This window comes from Macaca nemestrina, chromosome 13, assembly GCF_043159975.1.
Source record: "Macaca nemestrina isolate mMacNem1 chromosome 13, mMacNem.hap1, whole genome shotgun sequence".
NCBI classification, from domain to species: domain Eukaryota; kingdom Metazoa; phylum Chordata; class Mammalia; order Primates; family Cercopithecidae; genus Macaca; species Macaca nemestrina.
The window spans coordinates 119,590,280-119,618,105 of NC_092137.1; the positions used below are offsets into that span (position 1 = coordinate 119,590,280).

The 27,826-nt window shown below is 40.0% G+C and overlaps 2 protein-coding genes and 1 long non-coding RNA gene across 8 annotated transcripts in view; 2 read left to right on the top strand and 1 right to left on the bottom strand.

Moving 5' to 3' along the window:
• LOC139357977 (uncharacterized) overlaps nt 1–14,330 on the top strand; it is a 44,069-nt gene extending 29,739 nt beyond the window's left edge. For both annotated transcript variants that reach the window (XR_011612120.1, XR_011612121.1), the window contains exons 3-4: nt 7,823–7,891; nt 14,203–14,330. This is a non-coding gene — a long non-coding RNA (uncharacterized lncRNA). The remainder of the gene's footprint in view (nt 1–7,822; nt 7,892–14,202) is intronic.
• On the bottom strand, nt 1–27,246 carry LOC105490314 (mitochondrial ribosomal protein L30). 5 transcript variants are annotated; one of them, XM_071077300.1, is made up of 7 exons: nt 18,006–18,133; nt 15,206–15,334; nt 13,934–14,011; nt 11,882–11,962; nt 4,604–4,750; nt 4,307–4,380; nt 1–3,930 (listed from the first exon to the last, which is right to left on the bottom strand). In XM_071077300.1, the coding sequence occupies exons 3-7, from the start codon at nt 13,982–13,984 to the stop codon at nt 3,798–3,800; spliced, it is 486 nt and encodes a 161-aa protein (XP_070933401.1). In that variant the 5' UTR covers nt 13,985–14,011; nt 15,206–15,334; nt 18,006–18,133; the 3' UTR covers nt 1–3,797. The 5 variants fall into 5 exon arrangements, with proteins under 5 accessions (XP_070933401.1, XP_070933402.1, XP_070933403.1 ...); XM_071077301.1 differs by having other exon boundaries at nt 15,180–15,334; XM_071077302.1 differs by lacking the exons at nt 15,206–15,334; nt 18,006–18,133 and adding an exon at nt 26,680–27,246.
• On the top strand, nt 18,197–27,607 carry LOC105490083 (microtubule interacting and trafficking domain containing 1). Its single transcript, XM_011755383.3, has 7 exons — nt 18,197–18,424; nt 22,814–22,915; nt 25,223–25,359; nt 25,440–25,526; nt 26,215–26,330; nt 27,260–27,320; nt 27,400–27,607. The coding sequence occupies exons 1-7, from the start codon at nt 18,199–18,201 to the stop codon at nt 27,493–27,495; spliced, it is 825 nt and encodes a 274-aa protein (XP_011753685.3). The 5' UTR covers nt 18,197–18,198; the 3' UTR covers nt 27,496–27,607.
• Nucleotides 27,608–27,826: the final 219 nt, after the last annotated feature.

The following is a 27,826-nucleotide window of genomic DNA, read 5'->3' on the forward strand; positions in this document are numbered from 1 at the left end:
GGAAATGGAGAATTGTTTATTTTTCTTCTTGAGCACTTATTTCATGTCATTTTAATAATTTTGAAGCAAAAAATAAACAGAAATAATATCCAAAGACATTTTCAGTTAATTGATTGCCATTCTAATACATAAAGGTAAGAATTTTAGTGACCAGTGTTTTGTATCTGACTCTTATTTTAGAATTTCCAGTGTTCCAAGGATTCCTTATTAATTATTTACCTCAGGTCTTGAGAGAGAAGTTCTGATACAGAAAAGCAGATTTTGACAAATATACACAAAGAGTGGTAAAGGGTTTAGACAGTAATTTGGACCCTTGAAAATTTTATCAAGCTGTGTGATAAAAAAGTCAGTACTTATCAATCCTCAAGAATGGAAAGGGATACTACTTATGTTAAGCAAAATTATCTCATTTTGAGAAAAACAAGACAATCTCCTCATAAAGGTTTCTTTGCTTTTTGTTTTAAGGTACCTCCCAAAGAAGCAACCTTGTTCATGTCAAAAGCTCCCTAAAATGGCCAGTGCACTTCCACATTGTCCTCGGTGAAAGTGTGCCAGTTAGATAATAGGCATACTAGTTAGTATTCTTATGATTAAAAAAAAAAAATGAAGAAAGTTTAGCCTGAAAGAGGCACAATTTTAGATTGAGGAGACCCTAAGAGAACTGCAGTGGTCCTTAAGGGTAGTGTTTGGGTAACTATCTGTTGAGTTTGACCAAAGGCCATGGTCACCATTGGATGCCAGGCAAAACCTCCTGAAAGAAGGCAGGGGACGCTAAACAAAGCAATCCTCAGACACACAAAGTCAACACCGAGGAATAAGCCCTTATAGGGTTTTGAAATGATGATCTGAGGCAAAGGAATGCCAACCTGAAGAACCCTTCTAAACTACACAGCTACTATGATAAGCTCCAGGATTGACTTATCAGGCTTGGCTGGCTGACTTTAAGGAGGCCTCCACGAGCCCTGCCTCCTTGTGGTCACACTTCTGTGTAATTCCTCCCTTTCTTGAGTGTAGGTAGGAGGTGCAACTTGTTTTTAATGAATGGAATGCAAAAAAGGTGACGCGAGGTACATGATTGCATTTATTTGATTAAGAGTGTAGTGCCCATCTTGCTAGTCTCTCTCTAATGCTGGTTCTGGATGAAGCCACTTGCCATGAATCCTACAGCCGTAAGGAAACAAATTCTGCCAACAACCTGAGAGTGCTTGGGAGCAGATCCCTTCCCTGTCAAGGCTACAATGAGCACCTGGCCAGACATGTTTTTCCAGCATCGAGATCCCAAGCAGGCTACCCAGCTAAGCCATGCCTAGACTTCTGACCCACAGACGTTGTGAGACAGTAAGTGTGCGTTGTTTTAGGCAGCTAAGTTTGTGGTAATTTGTTCTGCAGCAATAGAAAGCTAATGCCACTGGCCTATGCTCATATTTTCACTAAAGACTTTTCTTCTTGTAGACACTTTTACTTCTAAATATTCAAGTTAACATTTAGATCTCTTCTTCTAGCTATGGGCTGTTGAGATTTAAATTAGTTACTCAAACTTTCTTACCGTTTGAGTAAAAATTAACCATGGTATTTTCCTCCATTTACACAATATTAATATTAGTACACTAACGCCAGGTAGGCCGAGGCAGGAGAATCATTTGAGATTAGAAACTCTAGATCGGCGTGGGCAACATAGCAACACTTTGGCTCTACAAAAAATTTAAAAAAATACTAGCCAGGAGTGGTGGCGTGCATCTGTAGTCCTAGCTACTCAGGAGGTTGAGGTGGGAGGATCACTTGAACACAAGTGTTGGAGGTAACAGTGAGCTATGATCATGCCACTGCCTCCAGACTGGGTGACAGAGACCTGTCTCTGAAGAAAAAAAAATTAGCACAGTAAAAGAGATGGTACTAAATCAGCAGAGGCTTCTTTTATTTACACAGACATCTTCAACCCCACATAGGCAAGGACACTGTATGTTGTGGCATACAGGTTTCTCTCCAACTAGACGGAGCTCTTAGAAGTTAGTGTCCTTTGGCTCCCCTCCAGGCTTTACACACACTGGATATTCAATAACTATGGAATTAAAACTGCAATCGCCTTTAAGCTTATTAGTGGGATCTGGTTTCACTGTGGGTGGCACTTCCACTTTAATGCAATGATCAAAAACATTAAGATCTATGACAGGGTGGATACTGGGACAATGAGCATGACGATGTCATTGTTGCCAAGCCAAATTTTACAAGAGGCAAAGGAAAGCAAACGGTAACTAGAATGCAGAGGTTCTTCATCATCATCTTCAATCAGCTGTCACAGAATTTCCCAGTATCGAACCCCCCTTACAATTCTTACTTCTCCCCACCCCTCCAGGTACCTGAAATAGAAAAAAAAGGAAAAATTCTCCCTGAGAGATTTCTGCCTCCTCCTTTTTTCTTTTCAGTAGCAACCTCAACTGTTGACAGAGGTTCCTTAGGATTCAAAGAACAATTTTGAAGCTGAAAACAGAATAGTCTGTTTTTGAATAAATCCTAAAATATTTTCATTTCACACCCTTGTTCCATGACGAAAAAATTTACATAGAGATGAGTATGTTTTGTTCAGGCAGTGTGCAATAATAAAGTTTAGGCCAAATTAGGTTTATAATTAGAAGATAAATGCTGGTTTGGTACTATATTTAGGGATAAAATGAACCCATATCCACATATGTACTTATAGACACTATAGCACAAAACTAGCTGGCATCCAGTGTTTCTTGACTTTGGCTGAATCTCTGTTCCCCAGAACAGACTGTAAGTTCCAAAAGGTGGGGACCATGTTTTGGTCAGCTTTGGATTTCTCCAACACATTGCACAGTGTTCATGCAAAGAGCCACTCACAGAAATTGTCGAATTCACTTAAATAAGAAAACAATTTTGGCTGGGTACAGTGGCTCATGCCTGTAATCCCAGCATTTTGGGAGGCTGAGGTGGGAGGATGGCTTGAACCCAGGAGTTTGAGATCAGCTTGGACAACACAGTGAGTCCCCATCTCTATGAAAAACCTTTTAAAAATTAGCCGGGTGTGGTGGCACACTGCCTGTAGTCCTAGATACTCTGGAGGCTGAGGTGGGAGGATCACTTGAGTCTGGGAGGTCAAGGCTGCAGTGAACTGAAATCATGCCACTGTATTCCAGCTTGGGCGACAGAGCAAGACCCTGTCTCAAAAACAACAACAACAACAACAATAATGCAATTTTTATAAAATAGTTGATGACGCTTGCTAAGGTGGCAGTAGACCTGAACCTGGATGTTCAAACAATGCCATTCTTACCCGTTTTGGAGTGAAACAGTGAAAGGGGAAGGACAAAGAATTAAACCAAATTAAACTAAAATCTCCAAGTCTACAGTAAAAAAGAACTGCAACAGGTTTAGTCAGTGAAATTTTTTTTCTTTCCCCGAGATGGAGTCTCGTCCTGTTGCCCAGGCTGGAGTGCAGTGGCACCATCTCAGCTCACCCCAACCTCCACCTCCCATGTTCAAGCGATTCTCCTGCCTCAGCCTCCCGAGTATCTGGGATTACAAGCATGCGCCACCACACCCGGCTAATTTTGTATTTTCAGTAGAGACGGGGTTTCTCCATGTTGGTCAGGCTGTTCTCGAACTCCTGACCTCAGGTGATCTGCCCACCTTGCTCTCCCAAAGTGCTGGGATTACTGGCGTGAGCCACTGTGCCCGGCCTGAAAATGGTTTTTAAAACATATTTTCATGAAAACACTTTCTCACCATCTTTAAATAAAAACAATTTACATATTTTCCAATCGGAAGCTGCTGGGGCACTAGGACTCATGTGTTTTCTGCTCCACAGGTTTCAGATGCCACTGCACTACTAACTCCCCAGTGCTTTTGAGGCACGTGTTAGACATGTTCTCCTCTGTTGGAAGTCCTTGTGGCAACTTCAAGGGCTGGATTCTGTGACATAAGAAAATGTGTTTAGATAGGAGGAATATGTTCTAGTGTTCTGTATCCCTGCAGGATAACTACAGTTAACAATAACACACAGTTTCAAACAGCTAGAAGGAGGATGTTGAATGTTCCCAACATGAAGAAATGATAAATGTCTGAGATGACGGATATGGATATGCCAGTTGCCTTGATCGGATCACTATAACTTTATATATATTGAAACATCACTATGTACCCCATAAATACGTACAATTATTATGTGTCAATTAAAAAGAACAAAATTTTAGTTTTTTAAAAAGTTTTTTTCAGAACAAAAAAGAAAGAAAAATGCATTTAGAATTACACTATGCAATACATTTTAAAAAGAGAAGAAACAACAAACCTTATTAAATGCTTAACCACCTTCAATTTTGAATTCACAGAAGGGATATTCTTGTGAACTTGAGGGGTATGCGACTGTGAACAACAACAACAAAGCAATGTTATCAACCAACCTGAAGAGCAGATTGTTCCATGTTTCAGTACAATGTTAAACTGAGGGCTCATTCTAAGCCAAATTTACAAATAAATTACCCTAAGCAATACGCAATAAATAATAAATATACACCTCAAAGTTTTAAAAGTATAAAATTTAAAGCAAATGTAAACAACACTAAAGATGATTAAAATAATTGCATACTTTTTCTAATCCAAGCATCTTTATTATATCTTTTTCCCAATATGGACGTCTTCTTGTACTTTTTATTCTGGTAACAATATGCAGTTTATGAGGGTTCTGTGGATCCCCACCATATTTTTCATGATCTTCAGGTGAGGCCTGAAACACCTAGAAAGGAAATAATTATAAATGGTAAATTTCCAGCTTACACAGTTTCTATATACCTCCCATTTTTTCTTAAAAGACACACACACATACACAACTACATAATTATCTCATCCTTAATCATCACGTAATCCTCAACCTCAAATTGAACATTTCTATCAGTCTGATTACTCAGAGAGATGGAGTTTAACCTGTAGAACAAAGTAGGAGCAACCAATGACACTAAATAATTTAAATGCCAGGAGACTCTGTAAGCCCTGCTATGAGCTGGGCACTGGGCTGCATCCTCTTCCCTCCCTATTCTCAGGTGAAGAGCTGACTGTCAGGTGGGAAAACAAACATGTAAATTACAAGTGAAAATAAAACATAAATACTATAAAAACATTCTACAAAGTATTACGAGAATACAGGCAAATGACTAATAAATTCTGCTTATGAGGGATCAGAAACAGCTCCACAGAGCTAATATTTGAATTAATTATCTAAGAATCAAAAGGTTCTAAGAAGTTATCCCACAGAAACACTCCTCTAAGTGCACAAAATGTACCGAATAAGGATGTGTATTCTAACGCTATTTGTAATACTGAAAAATTTTAAGGCAACCCATGTTCCTCACTAGGATAACTACATTATGATGTATCCATTCTAAATAAAATGATTAATAACAAAACTAAGCAAAATGATGCAAATACACAAATTCTTTTTTTTTGAGATGGAGCCTTGCCTTGCTCTGTTGCCCAGGCTGGAGTGCAATGGCACGATCTTGGCTCACTGCAACCTCCGCCCCCGAGGTTCAAGCAATTCTCTTGCCTCAGCCTCATGAGTAGCTGGGATTATAGGTGTGCACCACCATGCCCAGCTAATTTTTGTATTTTTAGTAGAGACGGGGGTCTCACCATGTTGGCCAGGCTGGTCTTGAACTCCTGACCTCAAGTGATTCACTTGCCTCAGCCTCCCAAAGTGCTGGGATTACGGGCGTGAACCACCGTGCCCAGTGCAAATACACAAATTCCGATGTATCCTATAGGATACAATACTACCATTAAAATGAATGAGGTTTACTATCTTTGCAGGTCTTCACACTGAATGATGGCCATAATATATTCTTGAGCCAAAAACCAAAAAGAAATATCCATACAATTATGTGTTGTAAGCTGTTATGTGCATCATCCGTACCAAATACATGAGTGTGCATATGTGATATATTCTATAAATACTGTTTCTAAGACTCATATAAAATATATATAAAGGTCTCAAAGACATTAGATCAAGAGTCATACCTCTGGGGAATCAGATTGAGAAAAAAAATTGACCCCAAAAAGATGGTATCTTAATAAAAAGGAGTATTATTCAATGATTAAAAATAGTTTTGTAGAAATGTATATAGTGTAAAAGCATTCCTATTTCTCCACAGCCTCGCCAGCATCTATTGTTTCTTGACTTTTTAATAATCGCCACTCTGACTGGCATGAGATAATATCTCATTGTGGTTTTGATTTGCATTTCTGTAATGATCAGTGATGATGAACTTTTTTTCATATGTTTGTTGGCCACATAAATGTCTTCTTTTGAGAAGTGTCTGTTCATTTCCTTTGCCCACTTTTTGATGGGGTTGTTTTTTTTTTCTTGTAAATTTAAGTTCCTTGTAGATTCTGGATATTAGCCCTTTGTCAGATGGGTAGATTGCAAAATTCTTCTCCCATTCTGTAGGTTGCCTGTTCACTCTGATGGTGAGCTTCTTTTGCTGTGCAGAAGCTCTTCAGTTTAATTAGATCCCATTTGTCAATTTTGGCTTTTGTTGCCACTGCTTTTGGTGTTTTAGTCATGAAGTCTTTGCCCATGCCTGTGTCCTGAATGGTATTGCCTAGGTTTTCTTCTAAGGTTTTTATGGTTTTACACCATTGGTGGCAATGTAAATTAGTTCAACCATTGTGGAAGACAGTGTGGCGATTCCTCAAGGATCTAGAACCAGAAATACCATTGGACTCAGCAATCCCATTACTGGGTATATACCCAAAGGAATATAAATCATTCTACTATAAAGACATATGCACATGTATGTTTATTGAAGCAGTACTTACAATAGCAAAGACATGGAACCAACTCAAATGCCCATCAATGATAGACTGGATAAAGAAAACGTGGTACATATACACCAAGGAATACTATGGAGCCATAAAAAAGAATGAGATCGGCCGGGCACGGTGGCTCACGCCTGTAATTCCAGCACTTTGGGAGGCTGAAGTAGATGGATCACGAGGTCAGGAGATCGAGACCATCCTGGCTAACACGACGAAACCCCGTCTCTACTAAAAATACAAAAAATTAGCCAGGCATGATGGCAGGCGCCTGTAGTCCCAGCTATTCGGGAGGCTGAGGCAGGAGAATGGCGTGAACCCGGGAGGCAGAGGTTGCAGTGAGTGAGACTGCGCCACTGCACTCCAATCTGGGCGACAGAGTGAGACTCTGTCTCAAAAAAAAAAAAAAAAAGGAATGAGATCATGTGCTTTGCAGGGACATGGATGAAGTTGGAAGCCATCATCCTCAGCAAACTAATACAGGAACAGAAAACCAAACACTGCATGTTCTCACTCATAAGTGGGAGCTGAACAATGAGAACACATGGGGAGTCAGGGGCAAAGGGAGGGAGAGCATTAGGACAAATACCTAACGCGTGTAGGGCTTAAAACCTAGATGACAGGTTGACAGGTGCAGCAAACCACATGGCACATGTATACCTATGTAACAAACCTGCATGTTCAGCACATGTATACCGGAACTTAAAAAAAAAAAAAAAGAAATGTATACAGTGAGAGGTTCATATTATATTACTAGACAGAGAGAGCAGCTAGAGAAGCATTGATTGATATGAGATGAATCACATCTTAAAACATACAACACAGATTGAACTCCTTATTCTACTCTTTCCTTCTCATTACTGCACTTGAGTAGTTTAAAAGAAAAAAATAAAACATACAACAGAGAAGGATGTGGAAGGAGCTGGCAGCAGTTATCTCTGGGTGGGTAAGATTAAGAGTATTTTTTGGTGAGTTTTGTTTGTTTATATTTTTCTAGGGATTTTGAAGAGATTAGAACAAGAAGGATGGTGGAGATCAGAGGAAGGGGTAGGTGCACTAAAGAAAGGTGAGAATATTTAAAAGAACAGTATGAAAAAGCACAAAATATTTTGGAAAGGCAAGTGGTTCAGGGTGACTAATATAGAAAAAAGCATGAAAAGCAATGCAGGGGACGAAGTTAAACTATGTGCAACCATGTTGAGCCTTTAGAAATTACTGCTGGGGATACAGAGTTAATGAGGGTTAGAACCAATAGGCCCATGTTTTTAAGAGATTTGGAAAGAAAACTCTTACCTGAGAATAAAACTAACTGGGGATAGAGCCTGATACAAGGAAACCCAGTTAGGAGGCACTTACGACCATGGTTAAAGAGCTTGAACTGCCGGGCGCGGTGGCTCAAGCCTGTAATCCCAGCACTTTGGGAGGCCGAGGCGGGCGGATCACGAGGTCAGGAGATCGAGACCACAGTGAAACCCCGTCTCTACTAAAAATACAAAAAATTAGCCGGGCGCGGTGGCGGGCGCCTGTAGTCCCAGCTACTCAGGAGGCTGAGGCAGGAGAATGGCGGGAACCCGGGAGGCGGAGCTTGCAGTGAGCTGAGATCGCGCCACTGCACTCCAGCCTGGGCCACAGCGTGAGACTCCGTCTCAAAAAAAAAAAAAAAAAAAAAAAAAAAAAAAGAGCTTGAACTACATATAGTAGCTATAACAGAAAAATGACTGATGGGGAACTCTGGGCAGTAAGATAGATGGATTTGTGTTGGGTGAAGAAGAGGGAGGCTAAGCTTGATTCAGATGTCTCCAGTCTGGGAAATGAGATAGAGGATGGCAGCATTAACTGACACAACTAATACAAGAGAGGCACCTTGTTTTTTGTTTGGTTGTTTGGAGGGAAAGTAAGATGAGTTGAATTTTGGATACGAACTTGAAATACCTATAAGTTATCCAAGTAGCAATGTCTAGAAACCAGCTGAGAATACAGGAGAACACAGGAATAAGTTCAGAAGATAGGCAGGGCCGGGCGCGGTGGCTCACACCTACAATCCCAGCACTTTGGGAGACTGAGGGGGGTGGATCATGAGGTCAGGAGATCAAGACCATCCTGGCCAACATGGTGAAACCCTATCTCTACTAAAAATACAAAAATTAGCTGGGCGTGGTGGCGCGTGCCTGTAATCCCAGCTACTCAGGAGGCTGAGGCAGGAGAACTGCTTGAACCTGGGAGGTGGAGGTTGCAGTGAGCCGAGATCACACCACTGCACTCCAGCCTGAAGACAGTGAGACTCTGTCTCTAGAAAAACAAACAAACAGTCCGAGACTATTTTCCCGAGGTTTAAAGGTTTTCACATTTATCACAGCTGATGATCGAAACCACTGCCTTGCACATTTATTTTAAGTTCCAGGGCACAAGTGTAAGATGTGCAGGTTTGTTACATAGGTAAATATGTACCATGGCAATCTGCTGCACTATTTGCTGCACTTATCATTCCATCACCTAGGTCTGAAGCACAGCATGCATTAGCTATTTTTCCTGATGCTCTCCCTCTACTCGCCCCCAACAGGCCCCAGTGTATTATTCCCCTGCCTGTGTCTAGCCTTGCATATTTTAAATAAATGCCAACATTTGTATCTATCCTTCCAGAAATACAGAGTAAGAAACATGGAAAGATATAAGACAAAATAGTTGTGGAAAGGATAGCAGTGGAAAGACAACGACTCGAAAAATAAAAAAGATTTTTTTATTTTGTTTTGAGACAAGGTCTCACTCTGTTGCTGAGGCTGAAGTGCACTGATCCGATCATGGCTCACTACACCCCTGACCTCCTGGGCTAAAGTGATCCCCTCATCTCAGCCTCCTGAGTGGTTGGGACTACAGGCATGCACCACCACACCTAGCTAATTTTAAAATTTTTTGTAGACATGGAGTCTCACTATGTTGCCCAGGCTGGTCTTGAATTCCTGGACTCAAGCGATCCTCCTGCCTCAGCCTCCCAAAATGCTAGGAATATAGGTGTGAGCCATTGTACCTGGACGAGATTTCTGATAAAAGAACACCAAGCACATTAAAGGTATCAAAGTAGTCAATGGTAATACTGTTTTATCTTTTAAGAAAAATCAATGGGGAATGGTAGTCACCAAAAGCTAGGGAGAGGGGAAAATGGGGGAGTTACTATTATTATTAATTTTTGAGACAGGATCTTGCTCTGTTGCCCAGGCTGGAGTGCAGTGGCACAATTATAGGTCATTGTAGCCTTAACCTCCTGAGATTAAGCAATCCTCCCCGCTCAGCCTCCTGAGTAGCTAGGACTACAGGTGTGTACCGCAACACCCATCTCATTTTTTTTTTTTTTGTAGAGACTGGGTCTCCTTATGTTGCTTAGGTCGGCAGTTATTATTTAGTGGATATAGAGTTTCAGTTTTGCAAGATGAAAAGAGTTCTGGAGATGGATGGTTGTGATAGTTGCACAACAGTGTCAATGTACTTAATGCCATTGAGTAGCACACTTAAAAGTGGTTAAGATGGTAAATGTTATATGTATATTTTACCACAACAAAAAATATTAGGAACCCCTCGCCCAAAACAAATAAACAAAAAACCCAGGCTTTACAAAGCTAAATATAGTCTTTAACATACAATCCAGCAATTATGCTCTTAGGTATTTAACTGATGAGTTGGAAATTTATGTCCACCCAAAAATCTATACATGAATGGTTATAGCAGCTTTGTTCATTACTGTCCAAAACTGGAAGCAACCAAGATGTTTTTCCACAGGCGAATGCACAAACTGTATACGTCCATGTAATGGAATATTATTCAGCAATAAAAATAAGCTAGCAAGCCACAAAAAGACATGGAGGAACCTTACGGGTAAATTGCTAAGAGAAAGAATCCAGTTTGAAAGGGCTGTATACCATATGATTTCAGTTACATTACATTCTAGAAAAGGCAAAACTATGGAGATAATAAAAAGATCAGTGGTTGCCAGGGGTTGGGAGTTGGGAAGGATAAACAGGTGAACCACAGGTGATACTTAGGGCAGTGAAACTATTCTGTATGATACTGTAACAGTGGATACATGACATTACGCATTTGTCAAAACCCATAGAACTTCACAACGTGAAGAGTGAACGCTAGTGTAAACCATGGTATTTAGTTAATAATACTGTGTCCCGTTGGTTCATCAGTTATAGAGGACACAGTGTATGCTGCGCGGAGGGAACATATAGGAACTCCCCATACTTCCCAATCAATGTTTCTGCAAACCTAAAACTGCTCTAAGAAATAAAGACTACTAATTAAAACACACACAAAAACAGGCCGGGCACCTGTAATCCCAGCACTTTGGGAGGCCAAGGCGGGTAGATCACTCAAGATCAGGAGTGCAAGACCAGCCTGGGCAACATGATGAAACTCCATCTCTACTAAAAATACAAAAATTAGCTGGGTGTAGTGGCACGGGCCTGTGGTCCCAGATACTCTGGAGGCTGAGGCACAAGAACTCTTTGAACCCAGGAGACAGAAGTTGCAGCCAGCTGAGATTGCGCCATTGTGCCCCAGCCTGGGCAACAAAGCAAAACTCTCTTAAAAAAAAAAAATTAAAACAAAAAATCAATGGTGGGCTTAGTCAGTATTATCTAAAAGAATGATAGGCACACATAAATCAAATAGAAAAAGCTGAAAGATCCAAAGTAGCAATGATCGATATGGAAAGTGAGAATGAAGAGTGACACAGTGAGAGCCTGAGCAGGAAGACCTACTGCTTTCTCAGGACAATGGTGATACCAACACACATACACAAACCATAAGCAGGAATAAGTAGACTGAAATGATAAAAACCCACTACTGTGAAGGCCAGTGACACAGGTGACAGAACAGTTTTGTTTTTAATAATCACCATTTATGTAAATCCCACTATGCTTTAAACTCTGTACCCCCACCTACATCCACATATAATTTAACATAAAATCTTTCAATATTACAAAAATAGGTACCACTTAAAACATATTTTTTAGAACAACACTAACATTAAAAAAAAAAAATCAAACTTTGTTCTTACTTTATCTGGAATTCTTGATTTGGTGAATTTGTGACGAATCCAATCTGTACCAATGAGAGACTCCACACCTTTTGTCACCGTCTAAAATACGATATAAATCATTTGTGTTTTAGAATTCTGTCTAGTACAGAAATCCATACCCACCAATCTTTAGGTAACAGAAGTCTGCTCCAACCTACCCTGTAATTATTAAAGGTGTATCTTAGCACCCTAGCTGAGCGAATGCATCCCATCTAAGCACTAACACAATACAAAGGTAAAAGCGCATAAATATACTTTTAGACCATGGATTGGTAACTGTTTTCTGTAAAGGACCAGATAGTAAACATTTCCAGCTCTAGAGCTATGTAGTCTCCATTGCCAAAACTCAGCTTGGCCATTATAAGGGTAAAAGCAGTCGGACAATATGCAAACAAACAGGTGTGGCTATTTTTCTTTTCCTTTCTTTTTTCTTTTTTTTTGTTTGAGATGGAGTCTTGCTCTGTGGTCCAGGCTGGAGTGCAGTGGCATGATCTCGGCTCACTGCGACCTCTACTTCCTGGGTTCACGCCATTCTCCTGTCTCAGCCTCCCGAGTAGCTGGGACTACAGGTGCCTGCCACCACCCCCGGCTAATTTTTTTTTGTATTTTTAGTAGAGACAGGTTTTCGCCGTGTTAGCCAGGATGGTCGTGATCTCCTGACCTCATGATCCGCCCACTTCGGCCTCCCAAAGTGCTGGCATTATAAGCGTGAGCCACCGCACCTGGCTGGCTGTAGGTAGTTTTCAATAAAACTGTTATTTACAAAAATAGGTGGCAGGCTGAATTTGGCCTAGAGGCCATAGCTTAGCAACTCTTGCTCTAGAGAATGTGCAGTAATTCACATTTAACAAGACAATATAAAAGAAATCCAAAATGAGTTTCCAGTTTCCTTTCTAGTTCTAACAATGTCATCATTCCTAGTTCCTATCCCTTGTTCCTGCTCTACATCCCTCCAATCCCACTTCTCTCAGGCTACTGAAGAATAAGGATTCACTGCCGACCTTTCATACCAGGACACTGCCGTGGGAATGGGCAACAGTCATTCCCATCACTCCCTCCTAGCATTTCCTGCATTGCAGAGATGGCATAAACCACTAGAAGGCAGGCAGTGGGCTGAGTTCTGCTGCCTACCAGCTGTGAGACATGAGACACTTACTCCCTCAGAGGGTCAGTTTCCTCAGCTCTGAAAAGGAAATCATACTGACCTCCCAGGATTAATCTGAGGTTAAGGTAATATATATAAAGCCCCTTACATTGTTGTCATCTGCAGCCAGAGGCAACTCAATAGGCTCATCTAGGCTCTGGCCCTTAGGAGCAGATGAGGCCGCACCACTGCACTTTCTAAAGGCAAGCCTAGAAGGAGATACAGGAAAATACTAACACTGATGGTCTCCTAGAGATTATTTCTCTTCCTTCTGATTTTCCATATTTTTCTAATGTTGTATTATTGAAAATGTACTTCCATAATCTAAGGGGAAAAAAACCCTAAAACTTTAAGATTAAGACAGACCAAGGGGAATCAATGACGGCCATTTTTTATTGGCATGTTTTCCAGAAAAAGATCTTTTTTGATTCTAGATCTTTAGGGATAAAACAGCAGATAAACCATAAATAAACAAGATTAACTCTCAATATCCAAAGAATATCAAAAAGGAACTGGGGAAACCACTTAACTTTGGGTGGCTGGGGCGGGTGGATCACAAGGTCAGGAGTTAGAGACCAGCCTGGCCAATATGGTGAAACCCCCGAGTATATGAAAAATACAACAATTAGCCAGGCGTAGTGGCAGACACCTGTAGTCCCAGGTACTCAGGAGGCTAAGGCAGGAGAATTGCTTGAACCCGGGAGGTGGAGACTACAGTGAGCCCAGATAGCACCACGGCACTCCAGCCTGGGCGACAGAGTGAGATTCTCTGTCTCAAAAAAAAAAAAAAAAAAAAAAAAAAAGAACTTAACTTGCCTTGGAATGATTAAAAAAAAAAAAATTCATAAGGGATAGAAAAAGACAAATTCTTGAAAAGAAACACTTACCTGTAGTCCGCCCGGGGGCCTCTGAACTACTAAGCGCAAAATCCCAGCCATAAGTGCAGTGACTGCTTTCTTTAGAGGCTGTGGGAAGTAGGAAGTAGACCCATGAGTCAACTATGTCCTGGAAATGAACAGGTTTCCCCTTCTCTAGCATTAAAAAACTAAGCAGCAAATTAATTGTAAACTTGACTTAAGTTTAACAGTAAAACATATTGGTTATTTTAATACAATAAGGGCACGAATTAATTTATACATATTTTATTCAACCACAGGTAGTAATTATACACATTAACCACACCCCATTTTCATCAAATGAGTCAGACCTAGATTGATTCCACAAAACTACTATCATTCAAAGTGTCTTCTTCAACAATGAAGGCAGATAAAGAATACTTTGCCACAGAATCACAGAAAATTAAAGAGCCTGAAGGGACTGGAGAAATCTCAACTCCATTAGAACTGACTGCCCACATCCTTACTTTATGAATGAGGATCATGAATTCCAGAAAGTTCAATGATTTATCCAAGTGCATCCAGTTATCAATAAAGTATGTGGTCTGGAATCCCACTCTCCTAATTTCTAGGCAAGTGCATTTTCACTAAACCGTAACACCTTTCTGTTAAAAAGTAGAATTTGTTTTTGCTGATTTGTATTTTTTTTAAAACTATTTTCAACGCACACGCATTGCTTCTATAACCTAAAAAGGTCATATTTATTTAATTAGACACAAAACAACTGTAGTCTACTGACTTATACTGAAAGCAGAAAGATTAAGTTCATGAACTACATGTATATGTCGGACAGGTTACTTAATTCATGCGTTACAATTTTTCTCCCAGAAAAGAAATAGTCGTCTTGCAAATGAGTTATTCTACAAAGCAGCTAAAACAGTACATGGCATGTGGGAAGCCCTCAATAAATGGTAGCTTTTATTATTATTAAATTATTACAAAGCCAATAAGAATGCTCTTAAAAGTATTCTTAAAAGCAGTCCCCAACCTTTTTGGTACTGGACCAGTTTCATGGAAGATAAGTTTTCCATGGATAGGGAGAGGTGGCAGGGAAGGTTTCAGGATGAAACTGTTCACCTCAGATTATCAGGCATTAGATTCTCACAAGGAGCATGCAACCTAGATCCATTGCATGCACAGTTCACAATAGCGTTCACACTCCTATGAGAATCTAATGCTGGACTGCTCTGACAGGAGGCGGAGCTCAGGTGGTAATGCTCACTCAAACGCAGCTCACCTCCTGCTGTGCCACCTGGTTCCTACCTGGCCAGCAAATGGTCTGGATCTGAGGCGTGGGGTTTGGAGACTTCTGCTCTAACACACTAACATAGGTTAAGTGTTGTAATTCAGTGTCCCGCAGATTCTAGTTCATTCAAGTTCTGCACGTCTTTCCTGTGATGTGGATAAAGCAATGGAACTGTGAGAATCAATGCAAGACATCTCCTGAAAAGAGCCAGACCTCAGAAACATTCCTCAGCAACTGAACCTGTCTAATGCTAAATTATTTTACCAGACTTCCTCGTATCAAGGTTAGGTATTACTCCAACATATTTAGCTTCACACTTTATAAAAAATCTTTCTGATCACTTAGATCTCAACAAAATCCTAAGTGGACTTCTGCTTCCATTCCAATTCCCCTAATATCTTTTTTGTGTATCAGCAATAAATCATCTCATTAAATCTTAGATCATATCGCTCTGCTCAAAAATGTTCCAGAGGGCCAGGATTCTCACTGTCGAAGTGGGAAGTTACACGTAAGCAAGAGCGGAAGGCTACAATGATCCTTACACACCTTATAATGTGTAGCTTAATATAGATATTGAGGGATTAGAAATAATAATAGATATGCATACACACATGGGTTGGCTCTGTCAGCTGAGAGGACTTACAGCAATAGCACTCAGTGGCAACGAGCACACTGGGTGCCCAGATCTTGGCTGCATTCTTTAATAAAAGGAACCAGTGCTCCTTTGAGAAATGGCTGATTATGTCTGGAGCACTTTGTAATGCCAGAAAGGAACTACTGGAAAAAACATAATGACGGGGTATGTCAAAGGGACACTGGAGTCAATTGTAGCCAAAGCTGGAACAATTTCAGCAACAAAATAAGTAACGAAGTATTACTGGCTTAGAACCCAAACCAAAATAAATAAATAAATAAATAAATAAATAAATAAACAACCCTAAGTTCATACTAATATAAATAAGTGAATAAGTTAATGAGAAAGACCAAATATCCCATTCAGAAGAATTCCAAATAATTCTTCCCTCTCCTGGAATGATCCTGATACTTACATGGCTAATTTCCTTATCTTTTTTAATTTTTGGCTCAAATCTCACCTTTTCAATGAGGTCTACCCAGATCACATCATTTGACATTTTAACCCATACCCCAGCTGTCAACACTCCCAATTCCTCTCTTTTCTTTCTATTGTGCGTATCTTCTAACGTAACTTAATTATCTGTTAGGTTTGTTGTTTGGTGCATATCCATTCAACAGCATGCTAATTCCATAGGAAACGGGTTTTTAGATTTTGTTGTTTTGGGTCTGTTATATTCACAGAAGTATCCCAAGCATCTACGTAAAGTGGTATCTGCCCTATAGCAGGCACACAATATATTTTTTTGCAGAATAACTGAAATTTAAATATGTACAGACTTCTGAAGGTGTGATAGTCAAAAGTTACAAGTTTTTAGAGATAAGAGTCTCCCTAAGTTCCTGGTATTGAACTCAGCCTCAAGCAATCCTCAATTTTCCCAGTAATTGGAGCTAGGTGTCACCACGTTTGACTCAAGGAATACATTTATTTTATTTTATTTTTTTGAGACGGAGTCTCGCTCTGTCGCCCAGGCTGGAGGGCAGTGGCGCCATCTCGGCTCACTGCAAGCTCCGCCTCCAGGTTCACGCCATTCTCCTGCCTCAGCCTTCTGAGTAGCTGGGACCATAGGCGCCCGCCATCACGCCCGGCTAGTTTTTTGTATTTTTAGTAGAGACGAGGTTTCACCGTGTTAGCCAGGATGGTCTCGATCTCCTGACCTCGTGGTCCTCCCGCCTTGGCCTCCAAATGTGCTGAGATTACAGGCGTGAGCCACCTCGCCTGGCAAGGAACACGTTTTAATAAAGTAAAAGTTACTGTCTCCTACTGTAAAATAGGAAAATACCAGGCATCACAGAAGTATGATCCCATTTCCATTTTTTTAAATGTCTGTGAAAGTGTCTATTTACAGAAAAATTCTGGAAGGTTGTCAGAAAAGCGTTAATATACGCCTGGGGGTATGAAAAAAAGTGTTTTTCCTCCCCCACACCGACCGATAGTTCTTTTGTCTTTTTACAATGACCATGCGTGCAACAGGAACGTTAAAAAGCGATTTCTTTTTCTAAACCGTCAATGTATATAATTATTAAAGGGGGAAAACACTTCTGAAATGTAAAACATAGAATCACTCTTGCAGAGATACCGGAGATCTCTGAAGGCTGGAAGCGTGTCTCTTCTCTGAACTCCTAGAGCCTAACAAGCAGTGTGCAGCCTTCATTACTGCCTCTTGGCAAAAACGGCAGAACAAACAGCTTTTGGTAGGTCTCGATCAAAATGGTAACAAATCAATTTTAATAAAATGGCAAATATTCTAACTGCCAACTCTGGGATGTTTGCATTATAAAATGAAGCAATACAAAAATAAAGACAATTTTCTATCTTCATTTAAAAAAAAAAAAAGCAACCCTAATCCCCAATGACAACCCTAAATTATCAATAAAGCACAGAAAACGCTGCCAGGGTTCCCTTTTCCAAGCTGTCCAGCCTCGGCGGCTCCGTCCTTGAGCTCCAGAGCCTGGGCCCAAAAAGCCGCGTGGCCCTGGATCCCGCGAACTGGGAAAAGGGGGGATCCTGCAGGCCAATGGCCTTACGGGAGCCAATGTGACGGGATCTGGCGCAGACCCATTTAGGCTGCCGTAACCTGCCAACTCAGAACGCATTAGGCAAAATCAATTAGGATCTGCAGAGGGCTCCCGGATACACCTTGCGAAGAATGCCGCACTCTCGGCCACTCATTCCCCACTCACCAGCACCCGCTAAACGTTCAACCTGAACTTTTCCACCGAAGGGAAGCGGAACAGAGGAAGAGCTACCAAGTGCCACACTCAAAGCCTGCCGTCGCAGTGAGCGCGACCTGCACCCTAGGGCATTTTTGTTCCGACGAAATCCCTCCGCGTCAGGCAAGTCCCTAGAAAGAGAGCGCAGGCGCCTGGGTGTCACATGACCGCTTCCCGGAAGCGCAGCAGACCCGCTTCACTTCAGCTTGGGTTGAGGTGGAGGAGAATTCCCGGAATTATGGCGAAGTCCGGGCTGGGGCAGGATCCTCAGAGCACAGCTGCAGCCACTGTGCTCAAGCGGGCGGTAGAACTGGATTCGGAGTCGCGGTATCCGCAGGCTCTGGTGTGTTACCAAGAGGGAATTGATCTGCTCCTGCAGGTTCTGAAAGGTGAGCAATGAGGCAAGGCGGGGAGGACCTGAGGAAAAGGAACTGGTTCCTGCTGTGTCTGGGGTGAAGTGAATGAGTTAAAAACGATTCTTCCACACCACGAAGAAGCAGTTAAATACAGAAGGTGGGATATTCTACAGGACAACCGGGCCGCTTTCCTTTAGATCTTTAGTAGATTGATATCATCTAGAAAAGGTGGGGAGGCTACTAGTCTAGATTTTAAAAGACTTAAGAGATATAACCCAGTGTAATATATAAGCTTTGAGAGGACCTGGGTTTGTACGAACTTTGAAAGACATTTTTGGATCTAGTAGAAAAGTTTGAATATAGATTGGGTGACATTAAAATTATTCTCTTAGGCAATATGATTTTTTTTTTTCCCGAAAACTATCCTAAATTTTTAGAGATGCAGACCAAAGTGTTTTAGAAAGAGATGCTATGATGTCTTAATTTTCCTTAAGCAAAAATTTTTTAAAAATCGAGGCTCTATTTGAGCAAAAATGCTAATTTAAAAAATCTAGGTGATGGGTAATAAGGGTGTTTATTATACGATTATTTTTAATTTTCTGTTTAAACATTTGCATTTAAAGCAAGCCAAAGTAAAATTATGTAGCGGCAGAAGAAAAGTTTTTCTTAAACGGATGAAGTGCGGTGTGAGAAATGCCCAGGGTTGTGGAGGGGACAGTGAGACTTTTCCTATTACTTAGTTATTCAATGTTGAGAAATACCCAAATATTCCTTAACACCCAGCACAACCCTGGCTCACAGTAGACACTTAATATTTATGTATTAAATTGATAAGATCAACTCCTGCTCCCCAACCCACTGACACTACCGGTCTGAACTAAGCTTTCTAGTTTAAGCTTCTTATAATTAAAGTGTTACCGAAGCTTTGAGGCAGCAGAGGGAAGCCCTTCATGGTTTGGTGCTTTGGTCAGAACTATAAACTCTACCTTGCCTGGGGCATTATTTGATGATAATGATGACAGTGACAACAGCACTAAGCGTAGCTATCACGTTTCAGTGCTGAGTGCCAGGCATTGCAGAGAACATTAAAAGTATGATCTCGTTTCATCTGTACCAATTGCCCTATCAAGTAGGAGTTGATGGTGTTCTCGCTTTACAGCATAAAAAATATTGTTCGCTTTCAAGTTCTGCCACTAGGAGGTGGTAGAGTCACAGTCAGAGCCCAAGGCCTGTGTATACGGAATCCCAGAAGAGAGACGGTGTACTGTGTTGGTCAGGTGGAACACTGCTCAAGTTTTGGCTGCACCAGGAATCTGAAGCGGGAGAATCACAGTTCTTCTCTAGTGTGCTTCACTGATCCCGTAGAGGTTACATGTAACATGACACAGATGGGTTAAGACCAAAATGCAAATAGCGCTAATACAGGCAATAAGTGCCAGGAGAGAGATATCTATAGATAGGCACAATGAGGATTTCAACAGTTAAAGGTCATGGGAGGGTGGAAAGGTAGAGGTGGAGTTTGATTGGGGCTTTGGAGGAAAAAGAATTTCAGAAGTCAGAAATTCATCTAAGAGTCTTCAAATTCCTGTGCTGTCTTACCAAATAAGTAGTTTGGTTGAGCACGTGTCTGAAGAGGAAGAGTGAGAAGTTAAGTTTAAAGGTAGATAGGGGCTTGGATCACATTGTGAATGCCTTGACTACCAGGAGATTCTAACTCATTCCACAGGCAAGGAGAAACCATTTAAGGTTTTTACAAAGGAGTAACATAATTGGAGTTGCATTTCAGGGCTTGTCTCTTTCAGGAATGTGCTCTTTTCTCACAGATACTTATTTGCATGGCACACTCTCTCCTATTTCAGGCCTTTACACAAATATCACCTTCTTTGTGAGGCTTTCCCAGACCTCCAGTGTAAAATTATAACCCCATCCCAGCACTCCCTGTCCTCCATTATTTTATTTGATAGCACTTACCTCAATCTAATATACATGTTTTACCAACTTATTTTTATTGTTCTCTTTCTTCCTACTGGAACAATAGAGGAGAATTGTGTCTGTTGTATTAACTGCTGTATCCACAGCACTTAGAACAGTGCCTGGCATGTCGTTAGTTCTCAATAAATATTTCTTGAATAAAGGACTGAATATGGCAAGAATGTAAAGTAGATATTAACCTGTAGAGACTGAAGTTAAGCAGACCAATTAAGGAGCTCCTGCTGGAATCAAAATAAGAGGTGAGTATAGCCATTATAGAAAACAGTATGGAGATTCCTCAAAAAATTAAAAAGAGAACTACCATATGATCCATCAATCCCATTACTGGGTATACATCCAAAGGAAATGAAATCATTACGTTGAAGAGATATTTGTACTCCCATGTTTACTGCAGCACTATTCATAATAGCCAAGATAGGGAATCAATCCAAGTGTCTATCAGCAGATGAATAGATAAAGAAAATGTGGTACATATATACTGTGGAGTACTGTTCAGCCATAAAAATTGAAATCCTGTCATTTGTGACATGGACAAACTTGTAGGAAATTGTTAAGTGAAATTAGCCAGACACAGAAGGACAAATACCACATGATCTCACTCATATGTGGAATCTGAAAAAGTTGATGTAGAAGTAGAGAGTAGAATAGTGGTTACCAGAAGCTGGGAAGGGCAGGGGGTAGGAGGAATGGGGAGAGGTTGGTCAAAGGGTACAAAATTACAGTTAGATGCCAGGCACAGTGGCTCATGCCTGTAATCCCAGTACTTTGGGAGGCCGAGGTGGGCAGATCACTTGAGGTCAGGAGTTCGAGACCAGCCTCGCCAACACGGTGAAACCCTGTCTCTCTTAAAAAAAAAAATACAGTTAAATAAGAGGAATAAATTCCGGTGTCTTATTACACAATAGGGTGACTATAGTTAATAATGTGTTGTATGTATCAACATAGCTAGAATGAAGGATTTTCAAAGTTCTTACCACAAAGAAACTAAATATTTGAGATGACAGATAGGCTAATTACCCTGATTTGATCATTACCTTTACCAAGTGGTCAAAGTTAATATCATCAGTAGTAAGACACATAAACATCACGTACCCACTGAGCAAGGTACATCACTTCTGTGATTGTCTTGCCAAAAAATGCATAAACCAAGTCTAATCATGAGCAAACATCAGACCGTCCAAAACAAGAGACATTCTGCAAAAATAACTGACCGATGTTATTCCTAAATGTCAAGGTCATAGAAGGCAGAGAAAGATTAAGGAACTAACACAGATTGGAGGAGACTAAGGACACATAACTAAATGCAATATGGGATCCGGACCAGAAAACACTTTCCTTAGTGGAAAAATTGGTGAAATTCAAATAAGGTTTGTAGATGAGTTCACAGTATTGTTTCGGCGTTAATTTCCTAGCTCTGATATTTGTAGTATGGCTTGTAATATGTTAACATTAGGAGAATCCAGGGGAAGGAGCTATCTGTACCATTTTTGCAACTTTTCTGTAAATATAAAATTAACTCAAAATGTTTTTTAAAATGAGAGATTAAAATGAAATTATTGGCTGGGCACTGTGGCTCACGCCTGTAATCCCAGCACTTTAGAAGGCCAAGGCGGGCGGATCACCTGAGGTCAGGAGTCGGAGACCAGCCTGACCAAAACATGGTGAAACCCCATCTCTACTAAAAATACAAAAACTAGACAGGCATGGTGGTGGGTGTCTGTAGTCCCAGCTACTCAGGAGACTAAGAGGAGAATTGCTTGAACCGGGAGGTGGAGGCTGCAGACAGCCGAGATCGTCCCACTGCACTGCAGCCTGGGCGACAGAACGAGACTCCGTCTCAAAATAAATAAAAAATGAAATTATTATGGAAAATATAAGCGATGTTGAAAGGAAAGAAGGGAAGGAACAAGAAGTGATTTGTTGACTGATTTGGGAGGATGGGTGCTTGGAGTAAAACTTTATGATCATGTATATTCAAAAATAACATTTTTGTGGTAGCTGGAAAAATGTGCATTATATAATGGGGAGGTCTGGAAGAGTAGCTGGTTTTGTGGAAGATAAATATTTTTTGCTATCTTTTAATTATGCAAAAACTTCAAACTTGTGGGTAATTAGGATAAAATAGTGCTCAGACATGAGTTTGACACGTAATGAGCCACCTTTCATCCCACCAGATTTGGTGTCCTAGAGATGAGACGTAGTGTCAATCGTTCCCACTCCCAAATCAAGCTGCATCCCACGTTTCGTGTAAATATGAAGGTCTTGGATGTTCAAGCCAAATTTGAGCTTATCATGTGTATTTGAGGACTGAGGCAAATCATACTAAAGGATAGGATATTTGTAGAAAACTGGAGAAACTGAAAACAATGCCCAAATTAAATAGAAAAATTGTTTTGATACTTGCTAAGATATATATTTTTAAATTTGTAGGTACCAAAGATAATACTAAGAGATGTAATCTCAGAGAAAAAATTTCCAAATACATGGACAGAGCGGAAAACATAAAGCAGCACTTGGAGCAAGAAAAAGAAGGTAAAGAGGCTGTTTTAGAAAACACATCCGTAAACGACTACGATCGTCCATTCACCCAGTGTTCCTGGCTCCTGCCCTTTGGAGCTCTGTGTGGTCTGGACCAGTTGTCCCTGGGAGCTTACAGGATTTAATCTGCATTTCCACTCCCATATAGGAGTTGTTCTTAATTGTTTGGTTTTTTTTTTAGTTGGGGGTGGGAATGTCAGATATCCCTTTGACCTTTGAACATCCGATGAAAGCTACACATACTGGAGAATGTTACGTGCCATTTTTAATGGGTTCACAAATCCCTATGAAGCTTATGTGTGGACCCTATGTTAAGAAATACTACAGAGGAATACCAAATGTAAACTGTGTATTTTATTTATATTTCCCTTTATGAAATGACCAAAATCATGAAAGAAGCTAAAGAAACTCCTGGGATTTCCCTCAGATTTTGTTGTGAATCAAAACACCTCAGGAGTTAAGCATTCCTAATGATTAGAGGTCAGGTAGGTATTGTTCCGCATGGATCATTAGTTCCCTGCTCCTAAGCATCCAGTTTACAAATGTCTGTAAATGGCCATTTCCACCCTTACCTGAGTGCATACTTGCTGCTTTCTATAGCCAAAGGTACTGCTGCCCTGCAAAGCCGGTGCCCCCAGGCCCCAGCTTTTCTTCCTCTCTATGCTTTCTACACCACTTTCCCCATCTCTTCCTACCATTCTGTATCAGTACATACCCTGGGGATCCCCCACTGAGCTCCTTTGCTCAGTACGAATACAATTGTGTTTCCTTCACCCCAATTTGAAATTTAGAATGGAATTTTACTCCAAAACATTGATGAAATACAGTACCTTCAGCACTGTGGTTTTGAGTACATGGGATTAAATTAACCTCTGTGTGGCCATCTTGGCTTAAAAAACGAGGCATAGTTGTCAGCATTATCTCTGTGGAAATATTTGGAACAGAATCCAAACTACTGATTTTTAAACAAAGTGTAAAGTATAATTTAGGGGCTACCATATAATTTAGGGACTAGCATTAGGGGTCATTTTTTTTTTTTTTTTTTTTTGAGACAGAGTCTCGCTCTGTCGCCCAGGCTGGAGTGCAGCGGCACGATCTCGGCTCATTGCAACCTCTGCCTCCTGGGTTCAAGCAATTCTTCTGTCTCAGCCTCCCGAGTAGCTGGGACTACAGGCACCCACCACCACGCCTGGCTCATTTTTGTATTTTTAGTAGAGTCGAGGTTTTGCCATATTGATCAGGCTGGTCTCTAACTCCTGACCTCAGGTGATCCTCCCACCTCGGCCTCCCAAAGTGCTGAGTTTACAAGTGTGAGCCACTGCGCCCAGCCAGGGGTCATATTTTTTTAAAACCTTAAAGGTTTCTGATAACTTTTCAATGTTCATTTTGAATTAACAAAAGCAATAGATCTATCTAATTGATCCTGTGACATCCCCATCTTTAGCTTGGGTTATTAAGAAGTATTGTAAATTTCTGTTTAAAACTCTACACGTGCCAAGAAAGACTTCAAAGCTCCATATTATACTGTATTCATGTTTTTTCTTTTTTCTTTTTTTTTCAGGCAGAGTCTTGCTCTGTTGCCTAGGCTGGAGTGCAGTGGTGCGATCTCAGCTCACTGTAACCTCCAACTCCTGGGTTCAAGTGATTCTCCTGCCTCAGCCTCCCAAGTAGTTGGGACTACAGGTGCCTGACATCATGCCTGGCTACTTTTTATAATTTTAGTAGAGGCGGGGTTTCACCATGTTGGCCAGGCTGGTCTCGAACTCCTGACCTCAAATGATCTACCTACCTCGGCTTCCCAAAATGCTGGGATTACAGGTGTGAGCCACCACGCCCTGCCCTGCATTCGTGTTTAATACTCACTTTAGTTATTAGATTACAAGACATAAAAAGACAAGTCTGAAGAGAAGAACCACAGAGCCACTGAGTTATAGTATGTGGTGCTACCCATGGTGACAGGAAGTTATTGGATACCTTTATACATACACTACTCCCTTCAGCAAACTGCCTGGTCTATAGGATTCGGCTGAAGGAGCTGTTCCAGGAACCCTCTGGATTTTCCCCCTTGCCTAGCCTCTGTGAAGGCAGAAATCACTAATGTAATGGTTTGCCTTAAATACGTTTGTGTGTGTAACATCCTGCAATGTGTATGATATTTAGTAGGCATTCAATAAGTATTTGCTGAATGAATAAGTGAAAAAAATTAATGTGTATCTGATGCTGATTAATCACTATATATAAAATATAAAATGTGTAAAAAAAATGGTCACTGGTTTTACTGTTGAAGCCTGTGTTTTATAGATGGAAAATATCACAAGCAAATTAAAATAGAAGATAATGCAACGGGTTTCAGTTACGAGTCACTTTTTCGTGAATATCTTAATGAGACAGTTACAGAAGTTTGGATAGAAGATCCTTATATTAGACATACTCATCAGGTATGTGAATGTACTAAAATATAATGAAATACTATATTCAACGTACTAAGTTAGTAATAATCCATTCTAATGTCTTTTAGCTGTATAACTTTCTTCGATTTTGTGAGCTGCTTATTAAGAGGCCATGTAAAGTAAAAACTATTCACCTTCTCACCTCTCTGGATGAAGTAGGTACCTGAAAGCACTTACTCTTTCTTATTTCTTTATTCAGTTACAAGATGTAGTCCCGTCAAGGAAAACACAGATGGAGTGCTTCAGCTAGATTTATTTCCTTGGGAATTAACTTGTTATCTAACAGTATGCACAGCATGTCATGAAAAATGTTACTGATTTTAGGATGCTGATTTTGTATTTGGCCACTTTGCTAAATGCGCTTATTCAAATAGTTTGTTAGTTCAGTCTCTTGGATATTCCAGGAGGCAATCACACTGTCTGTACTATGGACAATTTTGTTTCTTTACCAATTATTATATCTGGGGGTTGGTAGCATGATGTGGTAGTGGGCATCTCTATCTTGATTTTGACTTAAAATAGGAATGCTTCTAAATAATTATGACTTCTACGATTGATTTCAAAAGAAGTCAGCTCCACTTGGATGACTAAAACTATTCCAAACTACATTTAAGGAGACAGGGTGGAGTTATGTCCACATTAGAAAAGAAAATTATTTTGATAAAAACAATTGCTCTTTAAACTACCTCACATTGTTTAGTTGCTTCTTTGAGATAGTAGGCATTGAAACGAGTATAGAACATTTCCATCTTAATCCACCTATGATATAGATTGTATAGCTTAGGGATAGTTTAAGATAACAATAATAACTGAGGCAGATAATCGTAGTTTTGCAATTAACAGGGCACTGAGCAAGTGCAGCAAAGTAGGGGCCTGCAAGAAATAGAAGAGTCACTCAGGAGCCATGGAGTGCTGCTGGAAGTGCGGTACTCTTCTTCAATACATGACCGAGAAATTAGGTCAGTCTACAATAATGTTGTAATTTTCATGCAGTCCATATATACTTAAAAAATTTTTTGAATGTTTTATATAATTGCATATATTTAATATTTATTTATAAATATTTAAAATTCAACAAAAACTCCATTTAGTAATTTTTCACTTCTGAGAAGGAAAAAAACACTTGGCTTACTTCTGGACAAAGTAAGCCAAGTGTTTTGTGTGTGAGTTTAATATTTCCTAATGGAGTAATATTTACATATTCTGTGTCATAGAGAAAAAGAGAATACTTTTCTGTCTACTCCACTGTATATATAGTGTTATGATATTAGGATAATTTATTTTCTAGTGAACTTAATATTTACTTACTGTGGCTTTACTTCTTATGGGTTATTAAATTATTCTAGTAGGCATGACAATTTGCTGAGTCTATAAGAAAACAGAATATGCGGTTATTTTAGTGATATCTTCCTTTTGTTTAGCACAGTGGTTATATGTTTATAGCAAGGGCACTCAGTTTTAATAAAAACTTAATCACAAACTAAATATGCAAAACAGATGAAAATGCAGCTGCTGTAGTTAAAGCAGAGGTCAGGGCCCTGGGCTCCTCCTGCACATTCCCCATCTCTAGGTAGGGGAACTCTTGAAACACCACCAGTTGCCCTGAATACACTTTGCCACCACTTGTTAGTAGAACACGAAAAAGTTTTATCAACAAGCTGAAATTCAAGGTTAAACTATCAGATAATTAAATCAATTGATTGTTTCTATGACTGTTTTCATTGTGGACACAGCTCATAACGAACCCCAGGTTTGATTCAACTCAAGCCACTGGAGGAAGTGGTTTGCTTTGTTAGGGGGAAATTTTGCTGACACTTAATGCACTACAGCTTTATTAATAGTCTGACTTTAGTGTCTTGAATATAATACTATATACTAATTTCAACAGGTTCAACAATGGATGGATGATTAAGATTGGAAGGGGACTTGATTATTTTAAGAAACCACAGGTAGGATATAATCTTATGAGTAAATGTGTAGAACTGTTTTTGTATCATTTTTAATGATACTCTTTTCTTCTCTTCTTAGAGTCGTTTTTCCCTTGGATATTGTGATTTTGATTTAAGACCATGTCATGAAACAACAGTGGACATTTTTCATAAGAAACATACAAAAAATATATGATGGGCAGTAGCCTAATTTGTATTATGTCTACTTTATGTGAATATTGGATTTTCTTTAAAAGATCACTTTTATAATGTATGAATTTAACAATAAACTTTTATATTTCTACTAATTTATGGATCCATCATTCGGTTGTGGGAACAATCCTAAATATTTTTGTAAATATATTACTCCGTAGATTTACAACGTTTCTTTCAAGTAATACAGCTAATTTAAACATTTTACCAGCTTTTCTGTTACTTGGCTGCGGGAGCATGTCAACAAATAATGAGCCTCTATTAGGAAGATGAATTAGATCTTAATTTTGCCTGTGGGAGTTTTGAGTCCAGGA